The sequence below is a fragment of the Daucus carota genome, chromosome 5 (assembly GCF_001625215.2).
Source record: "Daucus carota subsp. sativus chromosome 5, DH1 v3.0, whole genome shotgun sequence".
NCBI classification, from domain to species: domain Eukaryota; kingdom Viridiplantae; phylum Streptophyta; class Magnoliopsida; order Apiales; family Apiaceae; genus Daucus; species Daucus carota.
In genome coordinates, this window is record NC_030385.2 from 5110635 (window position 1) to 5135144 (window position 24510).

Here is a 24510-nt window from a genome sequence, read left to right on the forward strand (position 1 = left end):
AAATAAGATTTTGGACAATATTCAACCCAATAATTATACGGGCCAAATATTAATTAGGCTCAGTCAAGTTACCAAGCCCAATTTATAGTTAATAAGCTCATTCTCAACCTTAATATATAGTTGAGACATGAGACCTATACTCACATCCTCTCGATGTGGGACAAGTTGTTTTTTTTACAAGCAAATAAGCCTCTTAAGGTTTTATAGAGGAAGTGAGATAAACACTTTTATAAGTTATCAATGTGGGACTTTGTTTATTCTCATCTATACTTCTGTTCTTGTAAAGAATAATTTTTAAGACTTCCGTGTCCTATTTAGAAATTTAAAGTTCTTATTTTAATTAGGCTATGAGGAAATCCTAGTGAAGGAATATACTTATTTTGATTATATAGAACTTAGTGAGTTCTATGCTCAACTTCTATAATGTAAGAGGTGAGTTCCCTTTAATCCCATAAGCAAATGTACTTGTTGGCTTTATATAGACTTGAGAAGGAAATTCCTTCAAAATCTCCTCGATGTGGGATATAGACTAAAAGCTAATAGAAGTCTAGTGAGTTCTGATTGTTTTAGTTAGTCACAAACCTCTATTATAAAACATGGAAGAGGTTTACTCTCAAAAACAATTCGATGTGGGACAACACTTATATGTTTTTACAACCAAAATGATTGTGAACGCCTCAGCACTTCGTTTTTAAAATTTTAAACTGATTGTTTTGCACATACAATGCCTTCAAATTTTTATTTGTGACTAGCTCCGAGTAGAGCCAAAGCAACAGCTTTTATATTAAAATTTTCTTATATTCATCACTCTACTTCAATTATATAGAGCACGAGAGAGATGAACTCTCCAAACCACTTCGATGTGGGAGCAAGGGGGGTTAACACAGTTCTTTAAAGCTTGTAACAAGGTGGTCTTATATAGACTTTGGGGGAAGGTTCATCTCCAATCCTTATCAATGTGGTACAAGTAAAAGCATAAGAGAGAAATAGAATTAACTCACTACCACATTGATAACAAGAACGAAACTTCCTAGGTATATATAGAAAAAGAAAAGGTTACTGTTTGTAACAACTTAAGCTAGTGATATGCTACTTCGTTGATATTGGGGATTTTTATTTTCAACATTTTTCTTTCTATTTAACTTTGTACCACACCGAGAAAGATAAGGAAACTCTCCCACTTTCCTTGTATAAATACACTATGCTATATTAGCTTTCTTAATTAGGAAACTCAAGGCTTTAAATTTGTAAGTCCTTCTATTATTTGTTTATTTATTTAAAATTATTACTTTATTGTGTTTATTGGTTATTTAGTAGTCATTAGTTAGTTAATTTAGAAGACTCTTATTAGTATAATTTTAGTTTTGGGGTTTAAAATTAGAACTTGCTAATCGAGAATTGTGATTTATATTGATTAGGACGAGGTTAATAATATCGAGGTTAGAGATCGAGAAAGGTTCTAAATTTTAGAAGTGATTAAGGTAAGTATATACTGTACCCTTCACTATGATATTTTATGATGTTTCGGTGAACATTTTATTGATGACTTTCTGATGAGAAATGAGTATTCTTACATTTGTTCTGTGTGATGCTTCTTTTAAGAAGTAAAGTGTGATACTTCCTTCGGGAAGGAAAGCTAAACCAATTGTTTAGCTGGCCGGGATCCCCAACAGTAGAACGTGTGAACTTGTGAACATGTTTGAATACTCATACTCATATCAATGTGTGAAACTATTTTGATGACTGTTGAATTATTGATTTGATCAATTAAAGTTTTGTGAATAAAACTCAGTTGAATTGTACTATATATGCTTGCTGAGCTTTATGAGCTCATCTTTTCTTTTCATGTACTGACTCTACAGGAAAGGATTCCGGAGAAGGTTATTCCGGAAAGGGTAAAAATGTGGTGAGCTGAAGTGCTAGACTTGGTTGAATTAGCAATAAAACTTTAGCAGAAGTATATGTAATCGGAAGAAGTGTATTAATATGTATTTTGTAATAGACCTGAACTCTTAGAGGCGTATGGTGTGAGATTGTTGATGTAAGGTTAAATGTACTTTTAAGTTATGCTGAAATGATAAGTTGAGATTATGAAGATATATTTTGGTTTGTTTAGTAGAATGACATCCCCGGGTCGGGTTGCTGAGGTCATCCCAAGGCTGGGGGTGTCACAATTATATTGCACAAACATTGCAATAGTAGAGGAATGGATATGAGATGTAGGACAGATCTCTCTCTGATTATCCCCTTGTAGAAGCATAGAGTGGCACTGACTCAGAGTAGGACATGGTTTCATAAGAAAGATTTGACATCGAATAGTAGTAAATTGATCATTGAGTCCCATCAAAAACTAATTGGGTAGTTGTTCTTGATCATAATCATGAAGTTTGGCATTAAAATCACACGTACACTTTGCACAATTGCTCATAGGTCTCACAAACAAACAATCAAGTTCATTAGTTAAAGTCTTAAACTTTGTAAAATAAGAAGCAATCGACAAGAATCCTTACGTTAAAGCACTAATTTCCTTACGTACATTAAACAACTTTGGCAAATTATTTTGAACATATCTAACTGAAAGATCATCCCACATTGACGCAGTAGTATTCATGTCAGACAGTACTGTTACGAATATCGAAAGAAACAGAGTTAAGAATCCATAAGATTACCATATGATTACAACAATTCTAGTGGATCTTGTCAAATTTGCACATATGATGCAATTGGGCGGCCTTTCGTTCGACAAGAAGGTCTATCACTAGGTTGTGCATCACTCTTGGCTCCTCTCTCATTTCATGCGTTCTAAGAAACAACACATTGTCTCTTGCTAATCTACTGATGTTGAGTATCGCTTTATGGCTGATACTAATTGCAAAATCACTTGGCTATTTTCTCTTCTCACAGATCTACATGTGTTTTCTCTCACTCGATCCTGTCAGATTATTTTGTGTAAATCAGTCGGCTCTGTATATTGCGACTAACCCTTTGTGTCACGAACGTACGAAACACATTGAAATTGACTATCGCCTTGTATGGGAGGAACTGACAAAGGGTATTATTAACACATCCTGCATGCCTACTCTTCAGCAACCTGTAGACTTGTTTATAAAATCCCTTGCTTCTGATCTTTTGTTCACTTTACTGTCCAAGTTAGGTGTGGTTAACTTCTTTCCCATATTTAATTTGAGTGGGGGTGTGGCCTTATCTTATGGTCCATCAGGCAAATTGGGCTTAGTTTGGATGATTTGGAGACTCCATGCTAGGAAGCAAATTGTCGTGATGACAGTCAGGGCTATCGCTAGCAGGTTCCTAGTAGAGTTCTGTTAGGATTCTTCTTCCTTGTTTCTAGGAGGATGAATTGAAGATGGATTTGGAGTATTATAGTTATCCTTTATCCACGAATTGCGGGATAAATATGCTTATTTTGGAGATAGTTCACACATATATATATGTATATCATGTATATAATCGGACATGTTAGTGTAGGTGCCCTAGAGGCAATACATTATTCTTTTAAACCTTTATGTCAGTTGTTCATTCAATAAATGTATTTATTATGACCTTAATTACCGCGATATTTTGTTAGCATAATAAATGTCCTTAGAATCATGATACACATTATATAGTTTAAGTACATGACTTGAACTTGAGATTATATAATATATCATATTCTTAAAGGTACCTAGTCGAGTATTATTATATAGGTAAATAATAATACATAGATAGACTAGTATGTTGTTTGACAAGATAACCACATCTCATTGGTTATAAGTATAAGTCAATGCATAGGTACATGTGAGAGTACATGGTACTGGACAGACCCACAGTGAAATTCTTCATGTTTAATAAAGTCATAAAAAAGACTCACAATGATAATGGTGTAAAGATCCTTTGACTTGAAATCATTATATTTCTATATGAGGATTAATATACTTTGTCTACATTAAAAGTTACCTTTAACCGGGTGATGATAAAAGTAGACATCGGGTATATCATGAGTCGTATGAGAAATATGAATGATAGATAAAGGATTTAACCCTCCTATAAATAGAAGAGATATTATTGGCCTCTTGATTGAGTGAGACTATAAAAGCATGACCATGCTCAAATAATGATTTGTCTTGATAGTCTACTCATGGATCAAGTAAACCCGGATTAAATATTGAAGAGGATGACTAAATACATGCCTCGAGTTTAATCTATAATATGTATGGTTAAAGGGATTATATTACACGAAAAACATTAGTCACGAAAGGTTTTATCTAATCACGATTTAATTATTGTTTAATTGGGTAACAATGATGTATTACCAGATACCGCTCATTGTTTTTAATTTTATTAGAGAATGAAATTATTGCCAATTAAATGATAGCATATAGGGTCACACAAATAGAGCAGTTAATGGAATAATTAATTTAAATTATTGATTTAAATTAATTGATGATTATTTGAATTTTATTATAATTAAGTAAGACTTAATTGAGATAATATAAATTCGAAAATGGGAATGCTTTTGCCCATAATAATTATGTATGACTTAGTTATTAATTAAATAATAGAAATTCGTTTTTATTATTTAATCCTATACCTACTAGGGTTGGGCTTTGCTGTTACGGGCCTTTTAATCAGTCATTATAAATTGATAATGATAGGTGAAGGAGGTTAGTATGTTTTGGAGAAAACCCTAGCAGCAAAGAGAGGCAGAGGCAATTCGGATCGTCGAGAAGGAGGCTAGTACGCCCATTCCGTAGCCAAGATCGTGAGACGTTCTTGGAGGTGCTCGTGTGGATACCATAGAGGTGTTTTCCGAGAGGTACACACGAAAGCGTGATAGCTAGGATCTCCGTTGAGTTCGTGAAAGTCAAGCTTTTGAAAGGTATGATTCGTTATCTCCATAATCTGCCCATAATTATACATGGATCCTGTTCTTGGGTTTCGAAATTTTTCGTTTTATTTACGTTTATCCGCTGCGTTTTATGCCTCGGAACCCAACAGGATATACATCAAATTTGAAGGCTTCAAGTAGCCTACTTGGAGTGAGATTCCTTGAATAACTATGGTAGAAGACTGATTTATCGCAAATCACTGGCAAATCTATCCTATATCTGTTGAAATAATAGCTTATATCATGACAATACTTATCACAAGAACTACATTGGACTTGATCCCTATAAATAGGGTATGTAAGCACTTTGCAAAGGGATCGGACTCACGAATTCTACACTCTGGAAGGGCACATGTAACTTCTGTGATTATTTTCCGGGCACCGACGAGGCGGAGTAACATTATTGCGGATTCCTTCCCTCGCGGCATTGCAAACTCAGCCCCTAAACACCATCATTTCTCCATATTTTCCGGCGGTTGCAACCCTACATCCTAGTTGTCATTCATACACAAGTAATGAATATCCCTATTATTACAGCATATAATTGTTTTATGTCATGGGCGTTGTATTAAATCCTCTCACAACAAATATATTACTGTTTTATTAAAAAAAAGTGTTTTAATACTGTAGCGATAAGATTTACATTATACTCATACTATTTTATAAAATTGAAATGATTAAAATCAAATAACCAAGTTAAATGTAATCTGTTGATCGGTGAATCGGTGATATGAAACTGGGTTATAAGTTTTCAATTCAATCACAAATTTATTAGAACTTCAAATTCTATAAATTTTAAGTTGATCTTAATTTTTCAGTAGAAATCAGTTACTATTAAAATTATATAGTAGCATAAGTTATGTTACATAACTACACAAGTGATAGATGATTTTTTTATTTAAAGTACTGTAGATCAAAATATATGTTTATAAATACAACGCAAGACTTTTCAGACTAATGCTTAATAAAAATTAATATTGAACATCATGAAAACTTTAAACTAATATCTAAACATAACACTGAATTTCTTAACATATTATTTAATATAAATCCCGGACGAAACTCTATAATTAAAACTGACTAGACAATAGGTCCATATCAAATCCAAATTTTACCAATTTCAAAAGTAATTCCTAGAAATAATGAGTTAGGGCTCATATGTTTACTTCTGAACGTACTTGAATAGAGCTGGACTTAGCGATTCATTTCATTAAGCTTATTTGGACTGTATTTTGCATAGCTGACACAGTCTCTAATGTGCTGATCCATCCGTTCCAAAAATCATGTCTAGTCCAATCATATACGTTTATGTTACGTAATTACATCCTAAACTCGGGTTAAACAGCCAATAATCGAGTAAATTCTCTACACCATAGGCATTGATATGCTTGTTCCTTTATGTTAAAATTTTGAAGAATTTTTTAAGGTTAGTATTTATTTATATTGATTTTATTAAATTTAAGTTAGATTAAAAGCTTTTAATCTATTTAAAATTTTACTTTTTAAAGTAGAATCTTGTAGCTTTCATAATATAACTATCAATCAAAAATGGGTAAAATATGAAACAAAAAATATTATTCATCTTTAAAAAATTATCAAACAATATAATTCATTCAGAATTCAGAAAATTTATTCATTCAGATCAATCTGATATATTAATCATTCAAATCTAAATTATTCAGATTTGTCAAGCCGAATAAAATATCAAATTGGATTATGAGCCCGTTTGACTGAGCTTATAATTTATGACTAACGTGACTCGTGATTTAACGTGACTTATCTGATAAGCTGAGAGTTTAAAAATGTCTATTTGGATAACTTTGACTTATTAATGACTTATGAGTTATTAAAATATAATAATACAAATAAAAGTGATTATGAGTAATTTTTATAAAAAAAAAGTTCAAAAAAGTTAGTCATTAAAAAAAGTACCTTAAATTAACTTCTCACTTTTAATCAATTTTAGCTTATTTTAAATTTTAAATCGAATTCTGACTTACTCCCTCCGTCCCCCTCAATTGTTTACATTGGAGGGGGACACGGAGACCAAGACAATGTATGAAAAATGAGTGAAGTGAGATGAAAAGTGGGTAAAGTGGTGGGACCTACCAATATTTAATAATAGATTTGAGATAGTGGAGGAAAATAGGGGGTGTAATAGTAGTTTTTATTGTTAAATATGAGATAGTAGAGGAAGATAGTGGGTGTAATGATGAGAAAAACTTACTATTTATAGTAATGTAAAGAAATGAGAGGGACATCCCAAAATAGTAACTGTAAAGAAATGAGAGGGACAGAGGGAGTATTACACAATAAGATATTTTTTTACTTAAAGTCAAGGATAACTTAAGCCCGGGCTTCAGCCGAGGCAAACCGCGTCTATAATTCCGTAGAGTCAAGATTATTATATAAAGTCAAAGTTGGAATTTGGAAACGATGCGACATAACTGCATCCATGATTTAAAACGGACGAATGGATTAAAGCCCACAACGAAATTTGGACTTGAAAACCCAAACTTAACTAATTCAACCAAAAGCCCAATAAATCATCTGCATCGAATATTCGTGAAAAGAGAACGAATCGAACCAATCGAAACACATCTCAGAGCCATTTTAATCCAGAGAGATAGCGTACATATTAATCCATCTCTCTCTAATTACCCTCTCTCCATCTCTCTCGATCTCTCCGAGTTTTTCGACAAACCCTAGTTTCAACCCAGCGGTATTCGTCTGTCTCTGATTTTTTATTTTTTATATTTTTTTTGCTATTTAGTCTGTCTCTGACTTGTATGTATAATGCTTGTTGCATTTTGTTGTTTGTTACTAATTTTTGTTTAATTGATTAATGAATATACTCGTTAGATAATTTTATTAATTTATCGAGATTATTCATATGTTAGAATTTAAATGGCATTCAATTATCTGTCATTTTAACTTGCTAATTCTATTATGATTTATGTGTAATTGATAGTTGGTTTAGTTTCAAGTGTCAATCTTAGGTGATTATAGAGCCTTCACAGCATTTGTGATTGATTAGTGAAATAAGTTATCATGAGTGAATTAATCAGGGGAGTTTTAATCCTCGAGTTATAGAATATTTTTTGCGGTGTCTACTACGTTCGCACATTTCATTTATGTGCTTTGTGAGTTTGTAGGTTAGGTCAAATGAGCTTATTTGACTGTTTTTAACGGAAGATTGTTGTGTTGGTTTAATCATCCTAAGCTGGAAGAGGGCTTATAGTATCTACTTTTGTCCATATTATTTTAAGTATATCCTGAAATCCCTTTTTCATGTAAATTACAAACCAGTGGCTCATGTTTCACTTTAATGCAAGCCTACATTGATATGTGTCCTTTAAATGAAGTTTAAACAGTACATGAGTTTCGACTATCTGACTCATGGAGGTGAAACAAAGAGATCTCAAGTCAAGTAAACAAGTAAATCTTGTTTTCAGAGACAAATTCTTACATAGCTTCCATTTTCAAGGTGGTGAATCTACTTTCAGTTATGATCCTATTTATACAAGTACCTTACTTTTTGAGTGTTAAGTTCAAAAATAAAGCTAGGTTTACTTCTCTCAACCATTTCTATCATATATGTCATATTATGTAATTAGTCATTAGTAACAATGTTTTCTATTAATTGAAATGTGCTTTATTTGTGCATCACTTGGCCAGCCTAGGAGAAGTGTCATTTTTATACTCTATTGAGTAATGAGTCTAATGACATTGTTCAAGACTTTGGGTGTTTCTTACATAGACACATGCTAGATATCTTTTCATAAGATAACTGCTGGGATTTTAAAACTTTGAGTCATCAATTAAAATTTACAATTGCTTATGTAGAGGTCCTTAAAATTGGACATTAAGTAATAGATCTGATAAAAGGAAAACTCATCATATTCTATAACTCTTACCTAATAGGCTAGTTAGTGCTTATATACTACCATGTTTAGTAAAAGGGAAGAATCTTCCGATTTTATATATCTATACAAAATACTTAATTCCTTGATCTGATCTGCCCTTGTATACACTTGTGAAATATATTATGCTTGTCAATTGTGTGTTTGTAAATATAGGGATATGCTTTGCTTCAATTCATAAAGTTCTCTAGGATAAGTTATTTTGCTTTTTCGGACATTCATCTATATTCATCTCAGCCTACAGTTGTAAATTTTGTTGTATGGTAGTACATCTGTGACTTTATAAGCAGGCTCTCTTCATGTTGCATGAAGGTTTCGTGGTTAATAGACATGCTCACCAGCATTTCAGTTTATACATGTACATTCTGGCTGTAGTTGTATCATTTTTGAAAAACAGTGCATGCAGCCATGCATCTGATTATTTGATCAATATTCAATGCAATACATAGTAATACAATAATGTTGCTTGATTTATGCTTTTGATGATCGAGTGCAAGCTGATTATAGCCTGGAAGAGAGGATAACATCAATAATATAAATTAATATTTCTAAAGTCTGTGCTAATATAAATTTTTAATATTTTTGGACATGCCTATGCCATATTATTTTGCAGCCTATGTTATGTGAATATGAGTTTTTCAATATTATTCAACTGAGTTTGAGAAGTTTTCATGTTTCTATATTTTGGTTCATTTTTAGGCATGGCTAAAGGAATGAGAGGAAGACGCAGAATTGCTTCAAGACAGTCCCGGACAACTCCATACCCAGTTTCGAATTGTAAGCAGGATGTGTCAAAATGCTCAATTGAGAAGAAGTATTCTGATGGGATTCTGCACAAGAAAGATTGGGAAGATGCAACCTGTTCTGTGTGCATGGAATATCCCCACAATGCTGTTCTTCTCTTATGTTCATCTTATGATAAGGGTTGTCGGGCCTACATGTGTGGGACCAGCTGTCGCTACTCCAACTGCCTCAACCAGTACAAGAAAGCCTACTGGAAAGTGAGCACACCTCATCAGAACCAAGCTCTGCATGGTGCAACTGCGGATAGTAGTTCTCTTGTCAGCCCACCAGTTTCCAGTTGGCCAATGGAAGAATGCGGAGAAGTCGGTGAGCTTGCGTGCCCTCTTTGCCGAGGCCAAGTCAAAGGTTGGACTGTTTTGGAGGCTGCAAGGGAATATCTTAATGGTAAGAAGAGAACTTGCATGGAAGACAAGTGCTCATATGTTGGAACTTACAAGGAATTAAAAAAACATGTGAAATTGCAGCACCCTACTGCTAGGCCACGGGAGGTAGACCCTGCTCATGAACAGAAATGGAAAAGGCTTGAGCGGGAGAGAGAAAGGGAAGATGTGATCAGTACGATTACATCATCAATGCCTGGATCAATGGTTTTTGGTGATTATGTAATTGAAAGGAGTCCCTTTGGGTTTGATATAAGCGAATATGAGGACTCTGATGATGAAGACGAGGGTTTTAATTTGTCCAGACTTAGGAACAACGTCGAAGATCTTGATAGTGAGCTGATGAATGTATTTCTCCTATTTGAGGAATTGCGCCGAGGGCGGAATGTGGGGTCCTTTGAAGGGTTGAGGAGACGGGGTGAGGATGATGCTGATGGTGATGGCGAGGATAATGAAAACGGCGATGGTACATCATTGGCGAGTAGTTTACAGGGTAGAACGTTATCAAGTAGATCAAGGAGGAGGCGGAGGCGGCATGGGCGTGGAGAAGCAAACGCAGGGCAGACGTAGATATATTGGAACTGCTATAAAATGGGGATCAGGATAATCATCAATATCTTAGGACAGTGTTAGGAGGAAAGGGTAATGTTTCTGCAGTTCTCTTTGTTGACGTGTTTACTGACATTAGGTCGTAAATTGAAGTTGAAAAAAAGATGTTTCCTTGTAATTTTTTATTGTCCAATTGCATAGTGGCCTCCCTTTGTTTAAAATGATGTAGTCCCTCTCCTGGTTTTCCCACCCTGATTTTCTGAATTGATGCCTTCTGGACATTCTTTTAGTAGGAAGTTGGAACACTGCTTGTGTAAAGATGCACTGATTATTCTCCTTATTTTGCGTCTGTCTAGCATATCTTGCTTTGATTTTTATTTTACTTTTTAATTTGGCCAAGTACCAGGCAAATAGAGCATCATTCACATGTTAACTTCAATTTACTTAAGTGGGATTGTTAGGCAGACACTCTCAGTTGTTAATGTTGTCCAAATATGAATAGGCTTGTATGCTTTTGCAAGTGCTGAAGCTGAGGAGAGAATGTGGGCTCTTTGTACAATTGTTGCCACTGCAAATTGAGCTTCTATTACTGCTTACAAAAGAAATTGTATGCAGGGATCGTTCCTTATTACAAGGACACAATAGAAAACATATTATATGTGACTGAGCTATTAATTATAAATTTTTATGCCGCGTTCACTTAGATCTAATTACATGTTCCGGAAAGAATAATTATCTTTTCATCATGTTTTTTTTACAATATTCATTATAAAAAATTTAGACTCACTCATATTTAGTCATTATTTTGTTACAGATTCTTTTTCTTCTGAATTTTTTTTTATAATTTTTCATTTTGTGCTTCTCTTATTTCATTTTATTCAAGTGAGCACAATTTTATAATTGCAACCTGTTCCCACTTTTGTCATGGTGAGCACAACTTTATAATTGCAACCTGTTCTTACAACTCCATCCCATGTTGCAAGTCACGAAAACAGATACACAGGTGTGGTCCGTGTGGATCAAGATAACAGATAAAAAAATGTCAGCAGAAACAAATTTTGTTCTCTTTTCTTCAAGATTCCAACTTTCAGAACGAAGTAGATCTACAACAAATGATATTTTGCAACTTTTGACAAGCATTATGTATCGGCAGATGATGCAAGGTTGTAGCTTCTTACATACAGCCAATTCTCACTAGGATTTTATTTATAATCACACTTTACATGTTGCCAGGAGCTGAAAACATCAAGAAAATGTACAATGCAATTTTTGCTGCCACAACGAAAGACGTTTGCATACACAACCATAATCAATAAGCAACTCTACAAGAAATGTACTTTGCTAGATGGATGATCACTCACTACCTACCTCAACACGATGCAGCCCTATACGTTTACACACTTTTCACTGAATAATTTCTTAAAAAAAGAACTCTAAAATCTCATTCTGTCATAGATTTCAGGTACCTGAATATGTTCTATTGTCTCCGAGATCCTCGATGGGCAGCAGGACTATTTACATTTCTCGTACCCATGCTTGCAGTTCTAAGAAGCTTCCGAAACTCGGACAAACTTATTTTCCCATCTTTGTCGATATCAGCTTCCTCTAAAAGTGGGTCTATGGATCCTCTTAATCCCGTATGCTACAAATCAAAAAGTAAAATTTGTAAATTCCTGAGATATCATATATATCATACATAACAGATATTTTATAATTTGGGCTAAAACTAAAGCATGTCTGTACAGAGCCATGCAACATCTTGATTCAAGCTACAAGATTCATTTTACCTCAGTGCAACCTATGTTACCCGGGCATGGGTACCAAGTGTCAGTCATATACCAAGTTTTAAATATTTATGATTCTTCGATATGGATCTGAATTTGTACAATGTTATGGAGACTCAAAATGTGAGCTAGTAAAACTTTATACAGGCTGATCCATTGAACATTCAAAAAAACGTGTCTACTATGCATAATATGTTATATAAATCAGATACACTTAAGTATGTGTGTTAAATAGCAGCATATAATAAAAAGAACATGGAAACAATTCATCCATGGACCTTGCTCTTTGTGAGTCTTTTCAACTGGTATGCTGTAAGGAGAAGTGTCCAGTTATAATGACGGTCGACTCAGATCTGATGCCCACACCCATGTCATGTGCGGTGGACACGGGTAGGAGGACCAAAATGGAGAGTCTATGTGATGGAGCCAAGGGAAGCCTTACAAATAGTACACAAAAACTACAATGAGGGTCCGTCAGCAATCACTTGCTTACGAACCTTCAAGACCACCCCCGTCATACTTAATAATGAATGCAGCAGCCTAGCATTTGTCTAGCAAATTAAAATAAATAAACATGTGAATTCAATAGCAGTGCAGCTGAAATGACACTTTGAACAAACTACTCTAGTGCATTGCTACATCTCGGCTCCTAGCTATGGTATCATGGCTGTACTTGACCAAATTGTAGGTTATTAGTAAAATTCTGCAGTTTACTTGGCCTAATTTTGGATAACAGCTATTTCTCAATATTCCCAAGTTCCACCTGGTATCTATTGGACACTTTTAGTGTTGATCCAGAGTATTAATTTGAGAGATCCAAGAGATTTTATGAAAACTTCCATCGCACATGCTTCCAAGTTTTTATATAGGGAACAAGGATAAATCCTGTTCTTACAAGTTGGACCAAATGAAACTTATAATCTATAAAAGACTTTGAGAAATTGCAAGAAATAAAGCTCAAAATCTTCTTATAATTCTACAAATGCCTTTTTCCTTTAAAATAAACAATTCTGTGATTCCTTCCCTATCCCAAATTTCTAAAATTCGGAGATACGAGAGAAAGAAAACATTTAGCTCCCCCTGCCTCTTCCCTCCACTACTTTTCTTTTCTTTCATTATCTCTCAGTAATTTAGAATGTACAACTTGGGAACACACTATCGTTGGCTGAATGTGAAATATTATTGCCATGGACACTCAGCACACTGGCTTCCAATTATAATTAATAAAGTCAGAATTCCACAACAAAAACAAACTTGGTGTAGCTGAGAAAGATGTTAGACTATGAAACACACAAGTCTTAACAAGTAGTGACTTTATAGAAACAAATAAAAAAAGTTATCCGTGCAAGAATACAGCATAACAAACTCACCATCTTAAGCTCTTCAGCAGTTATATACCCATCTTTATCAACATCAAACTTTTCGAAAGCAGCATGTGATATTTGTTGCCACTTTTCTGAATTATGTTCCTCCAGTTGATGGACATGAAGAGTGGCTGCAACGAACTCATGAAAATCAACTAGGCCATCAGTGTTGCTGTCCATCTGCCCAAAGAAAAATTCTATATATATGAGCTCTAAAAATTAGAGAGATACATTAGAGGTGAGATGAAGTGAATCAGTGGTTCTGGCAGGGGGGGAGGGGATAAAAAGATATTGATGGTTTCAAATGCAAACAATGAATTGCGAGTTGTAGAACTGCTGGAATCACATAGTTCTTTCTCAAGTACATTTGTCCAAAGAAAATGTATAGTAAAAAAGTAAGACCTCCAATACAATTTCACATTTTGGAAAAGAATACATGAAAGTTATTATCAAATTTCAGTTACTTTGCACCCACCCCTAAAAAAGAAGACATATAGAGTTGACAAGCATCGTCTGTAGATGGTAAAAATTTTAGTTCAGCTCCCAGTAATGTCGTATAACACAACCGAATGTGCGCATAGCATTCAATGACATTGGCATCAACCCAAATAATCCCAACAAACATCAAATAATATCAAGCCATATGACAGTTGGAAAATTTATATTTGTATATGTTAGTGTTACGGAAGTTCAAGAATGGTTTTAAGTATGGCAAAACCAAGAAAAATCCTGCAGAATAGATGGAGGAGACCAAGTTCAACACCAGGTTTAGACTAGTGGCTGTAATGGCTGGCATAACTATCTGACTCTTGTTTATAGAATGTGGGACAAAACCAGAAAATACAGTTTTCAGAGTCGTTCTTCAATACCTTTTCCAATTTTTTGATCTTGGTGTAAAGATAGAAGTCCTCAAAGAATAATGCTCTGCATTCCCAGTGACCCCTAAATATGTGGCTCCCCCCCCCTCCCCCTCCAAACAGTCCCACAAAAAAAAAAAAAAAAACAAACAAACTTCAAATCCATACTGTATGTAGAAAAGAATCATAACGGGTGTAAGGAAGATTTAGCAGGAATTCAGTGAAAGGATAGACTCAGTGAAGAGCCTTTTGCTGCTGTAAATGCTTATGCCATTCGTTCATGCAATCCCATTTCTATATTTCTATAGTCTTCAACTAAGTTACCCGGACACGGGTATGGGTATCGGACACGGGTACAGATCCAAGAGTCAGATTCGTAGTTTTAGGATAATTAGGATTCGTGGACATGGATCCGGAATTAGACTCGGGTACGGGGACTTGGCACTTAAGCTCCATGCAAGTAAAACTTTATATAGACTAGTCTATTGTACATTCATAAAAATAGTGTCTACTGCACATAAATCACATACGCTGAAAATTGAAGCATAAAATCAATAGAACAACATAGAAACAAGTCATTCATGGATCTTGATCTCTTTAAACAAGTTGAAACAAGACCTAAGTTTTCATTTTGACCTGGGATGTTACAAGGTGAGGTGTCCGGTTGTAATAAGAAGGATCCGACACAGATCCCATACCCACACCCATGTCATGTCCGGTGGACACGGGTATAGGCACAAAAATGGAGAGTCCGGGTAACATAGGTCTTCAAATAATTTTGAATTTGGGATGCATGTTTTCTTTGAGTGATGCTTGCATGCTTGGGTAAAGGCATTAATTTCGAAAGATACACAAATCCTGCATTTTATTCCATTGAAAAAGATGCCTGTTGCAAGTATTATGGTTCCGAATTTTCTTTACTCAAATTTGACTATTAAACTGCTTATTAATGAAAATGTTGCAAGACAATCTGTAATGGCCCGAGTTTTTGAGGTCAAGATTGCAAAAATATGTAAAGTCAAAGGTAGTGTAACAAAGTCCAAATGGCGATAAGTTTGAGGATGTGAAGTGCATTTTACTCCAAATTTTAACAAAAAGCACTCCTTCCTTATTCTTATAGGTCACTCGCACAAGGAATCCTAGATATAAATTTTTATTAAATAGAAAGAAACAAGAAAAACATCCGCATGAATTGAAAATGGACAATATACATTTTATACTTGAGAATGATAGATAGTAAAATATGCCCACTATTTTTAATCCACAAATCATCTGTTTCGAAAGGATAAACTCGTAAACATACCGCTTGAAGAATTTCCAGGACACGTGATTCTTTCACTTTCCAAGGAATATCTTTAGCAAGTGCCTGCAATTAAATAAACACATAAGAACATTTCAGGGTGCATCTTCAGACAGCAAACAGAAAATCTTTACATATGGCAATGTATCATAACCTGAAATTCGACCTAAACATACATAATTTACAGCAAAACTAACTTTTCACAATTAAAGCACGGAAGAAAACAAACCTGTCTCATTTCTTCAAGACTGATTGCACCATTCTTATCCACATCAATTGCATGAAACTGATCCCTGAGATCAGCAAGCTCCTCTTCATCAAGAGTACTAGCCAATGCCTGTGACATAGCAAACTCATCTCTCAGTTGCGATCTAAAAAACACACTAATCAGAATCATTTGTAATTTGCTATCAAACAAAGGAGGGAAACAGACCCGAAGTGCAAATTGCTTCAAGCGGCTGTACTTCACAAATTGCCTCATGTTGTATAGGACAGATATATCCAGAGGAATCTCCAAGGCATTGCCCCCTTCTCTTACCCACGGGTGTGCTGGCAAAATCGAATATTTCAAGATGCTGGAACAAAATGTTGAAACAAAAAAGTAGAGCTTCACTAGAGCTTACATATCCCCATAGTGAATGATTTAGGTATACAAACAAAAGTTTCATGCATGCATACATTAGCATCAGAACTTATCTTTAATGTTGAAATTTAATACAACTTGATTACATATATATCTTTACTAAAGATGTTTTCGACTAGACTGAACATATAATGAAAAGATTGATTTTTTACTGTGAGTTTTCAGTAAAGAGCATAAATCACATGATCCATAGATGTGGTAAAATAGCTATGATGCCAAACTGGGAATCACATTTTTAATTCTCTAAGTGTGCTGGCAGCACAAAAAGACAAGTAAAATCTTACATAGAGCTTGAGCTGCAGTATATCTTGCCCGAGGTTCCTTTACGAGCAATTTCTTTACAAAATCTTTTGCTCCATTGCTTATGGTTGGCCATGGCTTTCGACGAAAATCGGGCTTGTTTCTTAAAACCTGCAGAGCATATAATCAATATATACACCGAAATATAGAAAGTGGAATAGCATTAGACTGGACAAAATTAGTTATGGATCAGTATAAAATACATACATAAGAATCAGGCTTGTTTCCAGAAGAATGTCATTTAGAAACAAATTTTTAAAACTATAAGGATCTACGCACATTTGGAGAAGTCCTGTGAACTTCAGAAAAAGTCTCAAATATCAAATACATAAGCAAATCCAAAGGTTACTTTGACAATACTACTGGAATGTGGCTAGACATGGAATAAGGATGGTATTTATGACCAACTTGACAAAAGGAGTGGTTCCCTGGTTTAATAGTTCATATAGTACATGGTTGTCTAATTGATCAAATCGTATTCACATTTTTATTGTAGTGTGTAAGCTGAAATCTATATAATAGATACTAATTTTGTTCAAAGTTGTGTTCTGAGTATGATATATATTGTGTATAACCTTGTACACACAAATGCTAAAATCTCATCTGGTTAGTGCCTCTCCAATTAGATAACAGGTCTAAGGTTCATAATTACCTTTTATAACCTTTTAAAATGTAAGAATTTATGTGCTAATGAAGTCAAACTATCACTGAACTGGCTGGTTAATACCAAGACTGTTCATGATATGGATTGAAATATGTTGAATCAGACCAGCCTGCTTACCAGGTCCCAGTTGAACCAGCAGGGATGGCCGTCTCCAAAACCATAGTAATGAAAATCTATCAAGTTGGACATTAAAAAATTCTTATTTAGACAAAATGGCAACAAAGTGAAAGAACTCGACTCTATGAGCAATATTAATACAGCAGTATGGATTAAAAAATCTATAGTTAAAAAGGGATGAAGAAAAACAGTAACATAGCACAAGAAACTGTAAAAGAGAGCTAAATAAATTGAGAAGGCTTCTTAGAGTTCTCCTTGATTCACTTGCTATTAACGTCGCTAATTTTTTTTTTCATTTTTGTTACTTGCACCATATGCCGGTCACATAAAATGCTATTGCGTAGATACCCACGACATGAGCGAAACAACCAATGGCTAACTATGCATGCAGTTACAGATCACATCGATGGCATAATAATTATACTATAATAACTCCCTAATTTCAGCAGCATAACGAGTGTATCTCCTTATTATGTCAAAATTATCGTTCTCATTTAGACCACTAAAGGTGATTTGAACAAATTTTATACTAAGGAAAGATAGGTTTTTTACAACTACTCGACTCCAAACTTTGCATAATTCCGTAGCTAAGAAACTAAAACACAGAGACTAGTATTAGTTACCATTATCAGAGACAGAAATATTGATTGGTACAGCTTATATATCCAACATCGGAACAAAATTATAGAAGTTGTCCTACCCTATCTTACATAAAGTTATTTTATTTAGAAAGCAAATAATAAGTGTTGCACCTCTTTGAAGATGCCATCCTCTGTTTTATCCCAGAAAGGACGCCGTCCGCAAAGTAAAATGTAGGTAATTACACCAATACTCCACACATCTGATTCAGGACCCGATTTTCGTTTCAAAACTTCTGGAGCAACATAATATGCACTACCAACTATATCTTGAAACTTCTTTCCTGCATAGGTTTTCAATGACAATAAATAAGATTGAACAGATAGTTGGCTAGAATATTCATGGGTTACTCAAAATTGGTTTGGCAAAATGTGATGCAATGAGATTAGGAATACATATTAGCCTATGTTGTATTCACAGAGAGTTGATTGCGAACTCAGATTATCTGGGTTGCTAGTTCAACAATGTGACAAGTGGATGGATTGTTCGACTTTCTGCTGCCTTTATCAATTCAATTCCCGAAGCAAAATGTGTGACCTACTGACCTTGTGCTTAAGCTATTTGATACACCCCGCGATATATTTCATAACAAAGAGAGAAAAAAATATTAAAAAAAATTGTGTGTGCTTTTTTTAATTGCAATAGCAGAAATATGAATATTCGAGCAATAGTAAAAGACAACTAACTGTACACAAAGAATAAAGGATGAGCCTTACAAAAAAAGAAAAAAGAATAAAGGATGAGAAAAGGACGAAGGGAAAACAAGAAAAAGGAATAAGAGCAGGAAAAAATGCCTAAATTGCAAAGCCATTCACAATATCGTCACTAATTTGATTTGTATAAACTAAAATTTTAATATATTTATATAGTTGGCTATGTCGTGTCCTTGTTTGGTGCCCAAAAATTAGACAAGTTCCCCATTTCCCATTTCTTAGAGCTTCAGGACACCCTGTAACTGTGTCCTAGTAACATGATATCCAGGTATTCGAGAGACCTGTTTCTATCCCTAGAGCAAGAGCTCAGTACAATTTTCTCTTTTCCCCCACACACTCCACCCCATGACAATTTAATTCTACTAGATTTCATACTTACCAAATATTAATATTTCTAATTGATGTGATAATATCAATTAATTACCCTAGACATCTCTGGTATAAAGCATAGTCTATGTCTACTTGATCAGGGCTTTATCATTGCCCCGCCAACACTTCACCTCGACAAAATCAGGAAACTTTGGATTGTAACAAACTTCTCCCACATAGCTTCAAAAGAGGGCAGGTCCTTCCAACACCTCTGTCTCTTAGTAATTCTGCTTTCTTCCATGCCTCACAAAATCTGGCTCTATTTTAAGTTTCAAATCAGCTGGTAGTTGTGGCGGGGAAGTGGGAAAAAAATGAGCTGTGCCTTTGGCTTGCTTTAGTTGAGAGACGATAAGTTCAAGGTGCCCAGAAGTAGAAGGGGGTAAGTTCAGCTTACACAGCACTAGACCATGAACCTAAACCAGAAGAATATAAGCCCATCCCTATCAAGCCCAAACTTGATATCGAACAATTACCATTTCATTTATCAGCAAGAATTCTCCTTGTACTCTCCTTCCATCTAGCAGTCCAGTTCAAGAGCGTATGCCACCGTGACAGAATCTTATTTTGGAGAATATAGATGTGAAGCTAATGACCAAAGTTGTCTACCAACCAATAACAGTTGTTATCTCAATTCGTCCTGAAAAGGGGGACTCGAGCAGTACTGTCGGAAATGATGGTTGTTCAGCAGGAGTCTATGATAGAGGGTTATTAGCTTGAAGTTCTATGATTTCATAGGTACCGTTTGGTCTGATCATGGTAACTGAGGCAAGACTTCTCAAAATTAGTGTTGGGCAGTTAGGAAGTTAATTCTTCCATGCGATTTAATTCGAGACAGCAAGGTGATTCGTCTAGATCCCCATCAGATAAACATTCCAGGGCCTAGGCCTATTATGATGGCAAATATATTAAAGCAACTGTTGTGATGCAAGACAATTTAAAAAGTAAATAGCTTCTCACTCTTGTGTTAACATCAAGCCACCTGCTTTGATGAAAAATTTGCCCTCTTATTACCCCTAGAATATGCATTTGTGATTAGGGCTGTATACCAATCAACTCACAGCCTCAGATTGATATATGTGGAAGATCAGACTTCTTACGCTGCCCAATACTAATATTAACCAGGAAGTCCAACCTATCTATTGCCATGATCAAACCAAAATAGATACCAGCAAAATCATAGAATTTCAAGCGTATAATCTATTGGCAGCCTCTTGCAAATGAGAGATAGTTCACCAAAAGTCTGCTTATAGTAGGTTAATAATCATCATAGGTGGGTGGACAACTTCGGGTGTTAACTTTTTTCTGAACTCCTAGATAAAATTATGCCATCACCGTCACACACTCCTGAACTGGACTACTAGCCAGGAAAGAGGATGGGAGTAGTATTCTTGCTAATACATGGAATAATAATTTTTCAATTTCAGGTTCAGGGTTGAGTTAGGTTAGGGGTAGGCTGGATACTGAAATAGGGCTCGAATTCACGGTGTGTGTGCGTGTGCACGTGCTAGGGTACTTGACAAATGGTAAAGTTTATTATTACAAAGAAGTAGAGGTTATACTTCAGTATATTGTGCACGTGCAAAGGTACTTGACAAATGGTAAAGTTCATTATTACAAAGAAGTAGAGGTTATACTTTAGTATATGATATAGATTGATTTGTAATTTTTTCATCTTCGCTTTATAGATTTAATTATTGACTTCCATACGTGATCAATTTCAGCCTATGCACACTACTCCGGGATAGTAATTTATGTTTTAGCTGCAAAGTTCACAATACCAAAGAAAATTTTATTTATTAATCCCTTCCGCACAAAGACATTGTCTACTGATTCATAGATAAAGAGTAGAGAAGTGGACTTTATATATGAAATTGAGATGGAGGGAGCATAAAAGATTTTGGCAATAGAAGTACAATAATCTCAGACATGTTGCACTTACTAGATTAAAAATGCGCATAAAGAATTATTTATAAGGTATAGGCGAGATACATCAGGAATGTCCTATCTTTACATACTAAATATGTCAAGGAAAGATCATCCATTCCGGAATTAGAGCTCTAATTAAAGATATTAGCTTTTTCATCAATAAAGTAGGGGAAGAAGTAACTTAAAATAAAAGCTTGTATACCTGGTCTTATAAAATCTGAGAGACCAAAATCAGTAGCCTTCAATGCTGAGTCATCTTTTGGTGACTTGAAAAGGAAATTCTACAAGAGAAACACTTTTTCTGAATAATCAGACGAAACACCATTAAAGAGCAAGAATGGAAAAAAGTATAGCTAAATTAAATCAAACATTACTGATCTAATTGAGGCATACTTCTGGTTTCATATCACGGTGCACCAAACCATGCAAGTGACACTCAGCTGCAACTTTTAGCATCTGTCTTACAACTCTAGCTGCATCCTTTTCTGTATAACGGCTGGATTTTCTGTACACACAAAGTCACAGTAAGTCTTGTAATAATGCTTAAGTTAATCATTATCAGAAAGTAACTTGTTTAGAAGGTACTTACTTGGCTAAAATTCTATCCAGCAATTCACCACCCTCGCATAACCTTAAGAAGTAATATTTGGGACTACACGTTAGATGCCGAAGACAAATGATCAACTTATAAAAACATGACTGTCAGAAATTACAATCACAAAAAGACGATAACTTTCTAGATTTTGCAAGCATAACAATACTTACTCCATAGCTATATAAACATATGAGTCATCTTCAAAGGCATTATAGAACTGAACCACATTCTCATGGCCACTTAAGGCCTTTAAAATCCTGACTTCTCGCTTGACATCCTCAACAGCTATAGGAAGGATCATCTGCCAAAATTACACAATTGTTTGCGACAAATTAAAGTAAGAAGCAAATGCCTCTGAAGGACCATATCGGACACCAACCATCAAGTTAAACTTTAATTAACTTTCACACATTAAACCAATCTAGTACCCCCCCCCCCCCCTCCCCAAGATCTTAATATCACTCCAATTCGAAAGCAAGCAAGTAGCAAAGTAAATCTAGCATGACTGACCACAATAAAGACACTTCAGTGGTGAAACATGTCCCAGAATCAAATCAATGCAATGGCAAAATTGATGACGGAATATAAATGGTCAAGATAGTCAATTAAGATCAATTGATGAGAAGTTAATTTATAAAAAGAGAGATTTTAAAATTGTTCCACAGGCGCCGACAAAATTGACTGCGGAATTAATGAATTAGTCTGCACCACCCTGTACCTCATAAGCTCCAGCCAAAAGTCCCAATAGTTAGGTATACCTAAACACTACATAGTTTACCATACTCCGACATTGCAGAAATTGCCGGAGGAAAACTAAACTTCACTACAAGATAAGAGTGTATGGAACAATAATTATATCATCTAGCTGATGAGTAATATCAAAAAAGAAAATACTTTTCAACACAAACAAGTTCATTAATCCACCTACGAATTCTCGACAAAATTTGCACATTACAAACACCACAAAGTACAAAACAAACCAATTCAAATCACAAAACCAATTCCAAATCAACAACAAACACCCGGAAAAGTACCTTATTCTTATCGATTTTCTTGACCGCAACACGATCGCCATTACTCCTATCCACCGCCACATAAGTATACCCAAATTGGCCATGGCCCAACAATTTCCCAATACTATACCTCAAATCAAAATCCTTATCATACCCAAAATCCGTCCTCTTCCCACACGGGATCACCCCATTCTGCTTCCTGGAACTGGCCTTATCTCTATGCCTAATCAGCTGCTGATTTCTGTGATCATTATCATTCTTATTCTTATTCTTATTATTATTGTTTCTATAAGTCAATTTAGTGGTGGCGCTTGTGCTTGTTGCTGAAGACGCAGGCTTTTTGACATGGGTGTTTGTGTTTGTTGTGTTACTGCTTGACCCAGTAATTTTCTTGGTGGAGAAACAAGAACCCATGATTTGTTTTGTTTAGTGTGTTAAGGGATCAAGGGATCATGGTATGAATGAAAGGGGGCGTGTATATAAAGGGGTTGTTAAAATTGAATAAGAATGACATTGATTTGCAGGAAAGGTGGGAGCAGATAAGAGGAAGAGGGGAAGAAGGAGAGGAGGCTCTTGTGCTGGTCAAACAAGACTTTCTTTCTGTCTTTTTTGGGATTTTTTATTGTTGACGAGGAAGAAGAAGATGATCATTAAATGTTTTTGAATTTATTGCAACTAGTTGAGAAGCCGCGCGTTGCGGCGGTCTATAAAAATCATATTAATGATTCAATATTAATATTTATAGAATAAAAACAAACAGATTATGCTTGAATAATTTTTTCCTATATACAAAATGAATCATATAAAATTAACAACAACAAACATGTCCGATAAACAAAACAAATATTATAGAAAAATAACCAACAAACATACATCACTAATAGTTAATTTATTGATATCATCAATCAATATCATGTCAAGACTATATTCTTTTCCCGGTGTTTGGATTTGTCGACTCTTTTTTTAATACTGTATAAACAGCCTTCACTTATCGTTATAGAAAAACGGCACCACCGAGTTAGAAATCGAGTAAGAGAATTATTCCCAGAGAGAGGTAGGGGAGGTAGGGTTGTGATATTGAGAGATAGGAGGTTGTGTTTAGATGATCCAAAACCCTACGATCTATAAGGTTATTTATAGGTGCAGAGAGACTTGTGTGCTACTCTTTCCCATAATTAAATAATCTGAAACAAAATCATATTAAAACTTTCAAGCTACTATATTCCATAAATAATCTGATACAAATTCAGAGAGACTTGTGTGCTACTTTTTTTCAATATTAAATAATCTGAAACAAAATCATATTAAAACTTTCAAGTTATTATATTCCATAAATAATCTGATATAAAATCAGAGAGACTTGTGTGCTACTCTTTCCCATAGTTAAATAATCTGAAACAAAATCATATTAAAACTTTCAAGTTACTATATTCCATAAATAATCTGATACAAAATCAGAAACTTGTGGGCTACTCTTTCCAATAATTAAATAATCTGAAACAAAATCATATTAAAACTTTCAGGTTACTATATTCCATAAATAATCTGATACAAAATCATATTCTGAAACTTTCTTCTAATATACCCGAAACTAAAAAAGGTAGTTCTAATTTTTGATATTTTTCATCCAAAAATTCCAGAAAATTAGAAAAATAGAACAGAGCGATATGAGAGGCGCCACCTAC

General features: G+C 34.7%; 2 protein-coding genes across 3 annotated transcripts; one reads left to right on the forward strand and one right to left on the reverse strand.

The window, feature by feature from the left end:
- Positions 1-7439: 7439 nt before the first annotated feature.
- LOC108221940 (uncharacterized) lies at positions 7440-10881 on the forward strand. Its single transcript, XM_017395803.2, has 2 exons — positions 7440-7607; positions 9508-10881. The coding sequence occupies exon 2, from the start codon at positions 9510-9512 to the stop codon at positions 10560-10562; it is 1053 nt and encodes a 350-aa protein (XP_017251292.1). The 5' UTR covers positions 7440-7607; positions 9508-9509; the 3' UTR covers positions 10563-10881.
- An 839-nt stretch (positions 10882-11720) lies between these two features.
- LOC108221936 (calcium-dependent protein kinase 18) lies at positions 11721-23472 on the reverse strand. Of its 2 annotated transcripts, none has more exons than XM_064093054.1 (12): positions 22847-23472; positions 21983-22113; positions 21807-21869; positions 21611-21722; positions 21420-21498; positions 18323-18492; positions 16774-16900; positions 16280-16395; positions 16076-16183; positions 15850-15912; positions 13696-13869; positions 11721-12183 (listed from the first exon to the last, which is right to left on the reverse strand). In XM_064093054.1, exons 1-12 carry the CDS (start codon positions 23237-23239, stop codon positions 12019-12021), a joined length of 1701 nt encoding a protein of 566 aa, XP_063949124.1. In that variant the 5' UTR covers positions 23240-23472; the 3' UTR covers positions 11721-12018. The 2 variants fall into 2 exon arrangements, with proteins under 2 accessions (XP_063949124.1, XP_017251289.1); XM_017395800.2 differs by having other exon boundaries at positions 21807-21848; positions 22847-23470.
- Between the last annotated feature and the right edge of the window lie 1038 nt (positions 23473-24510).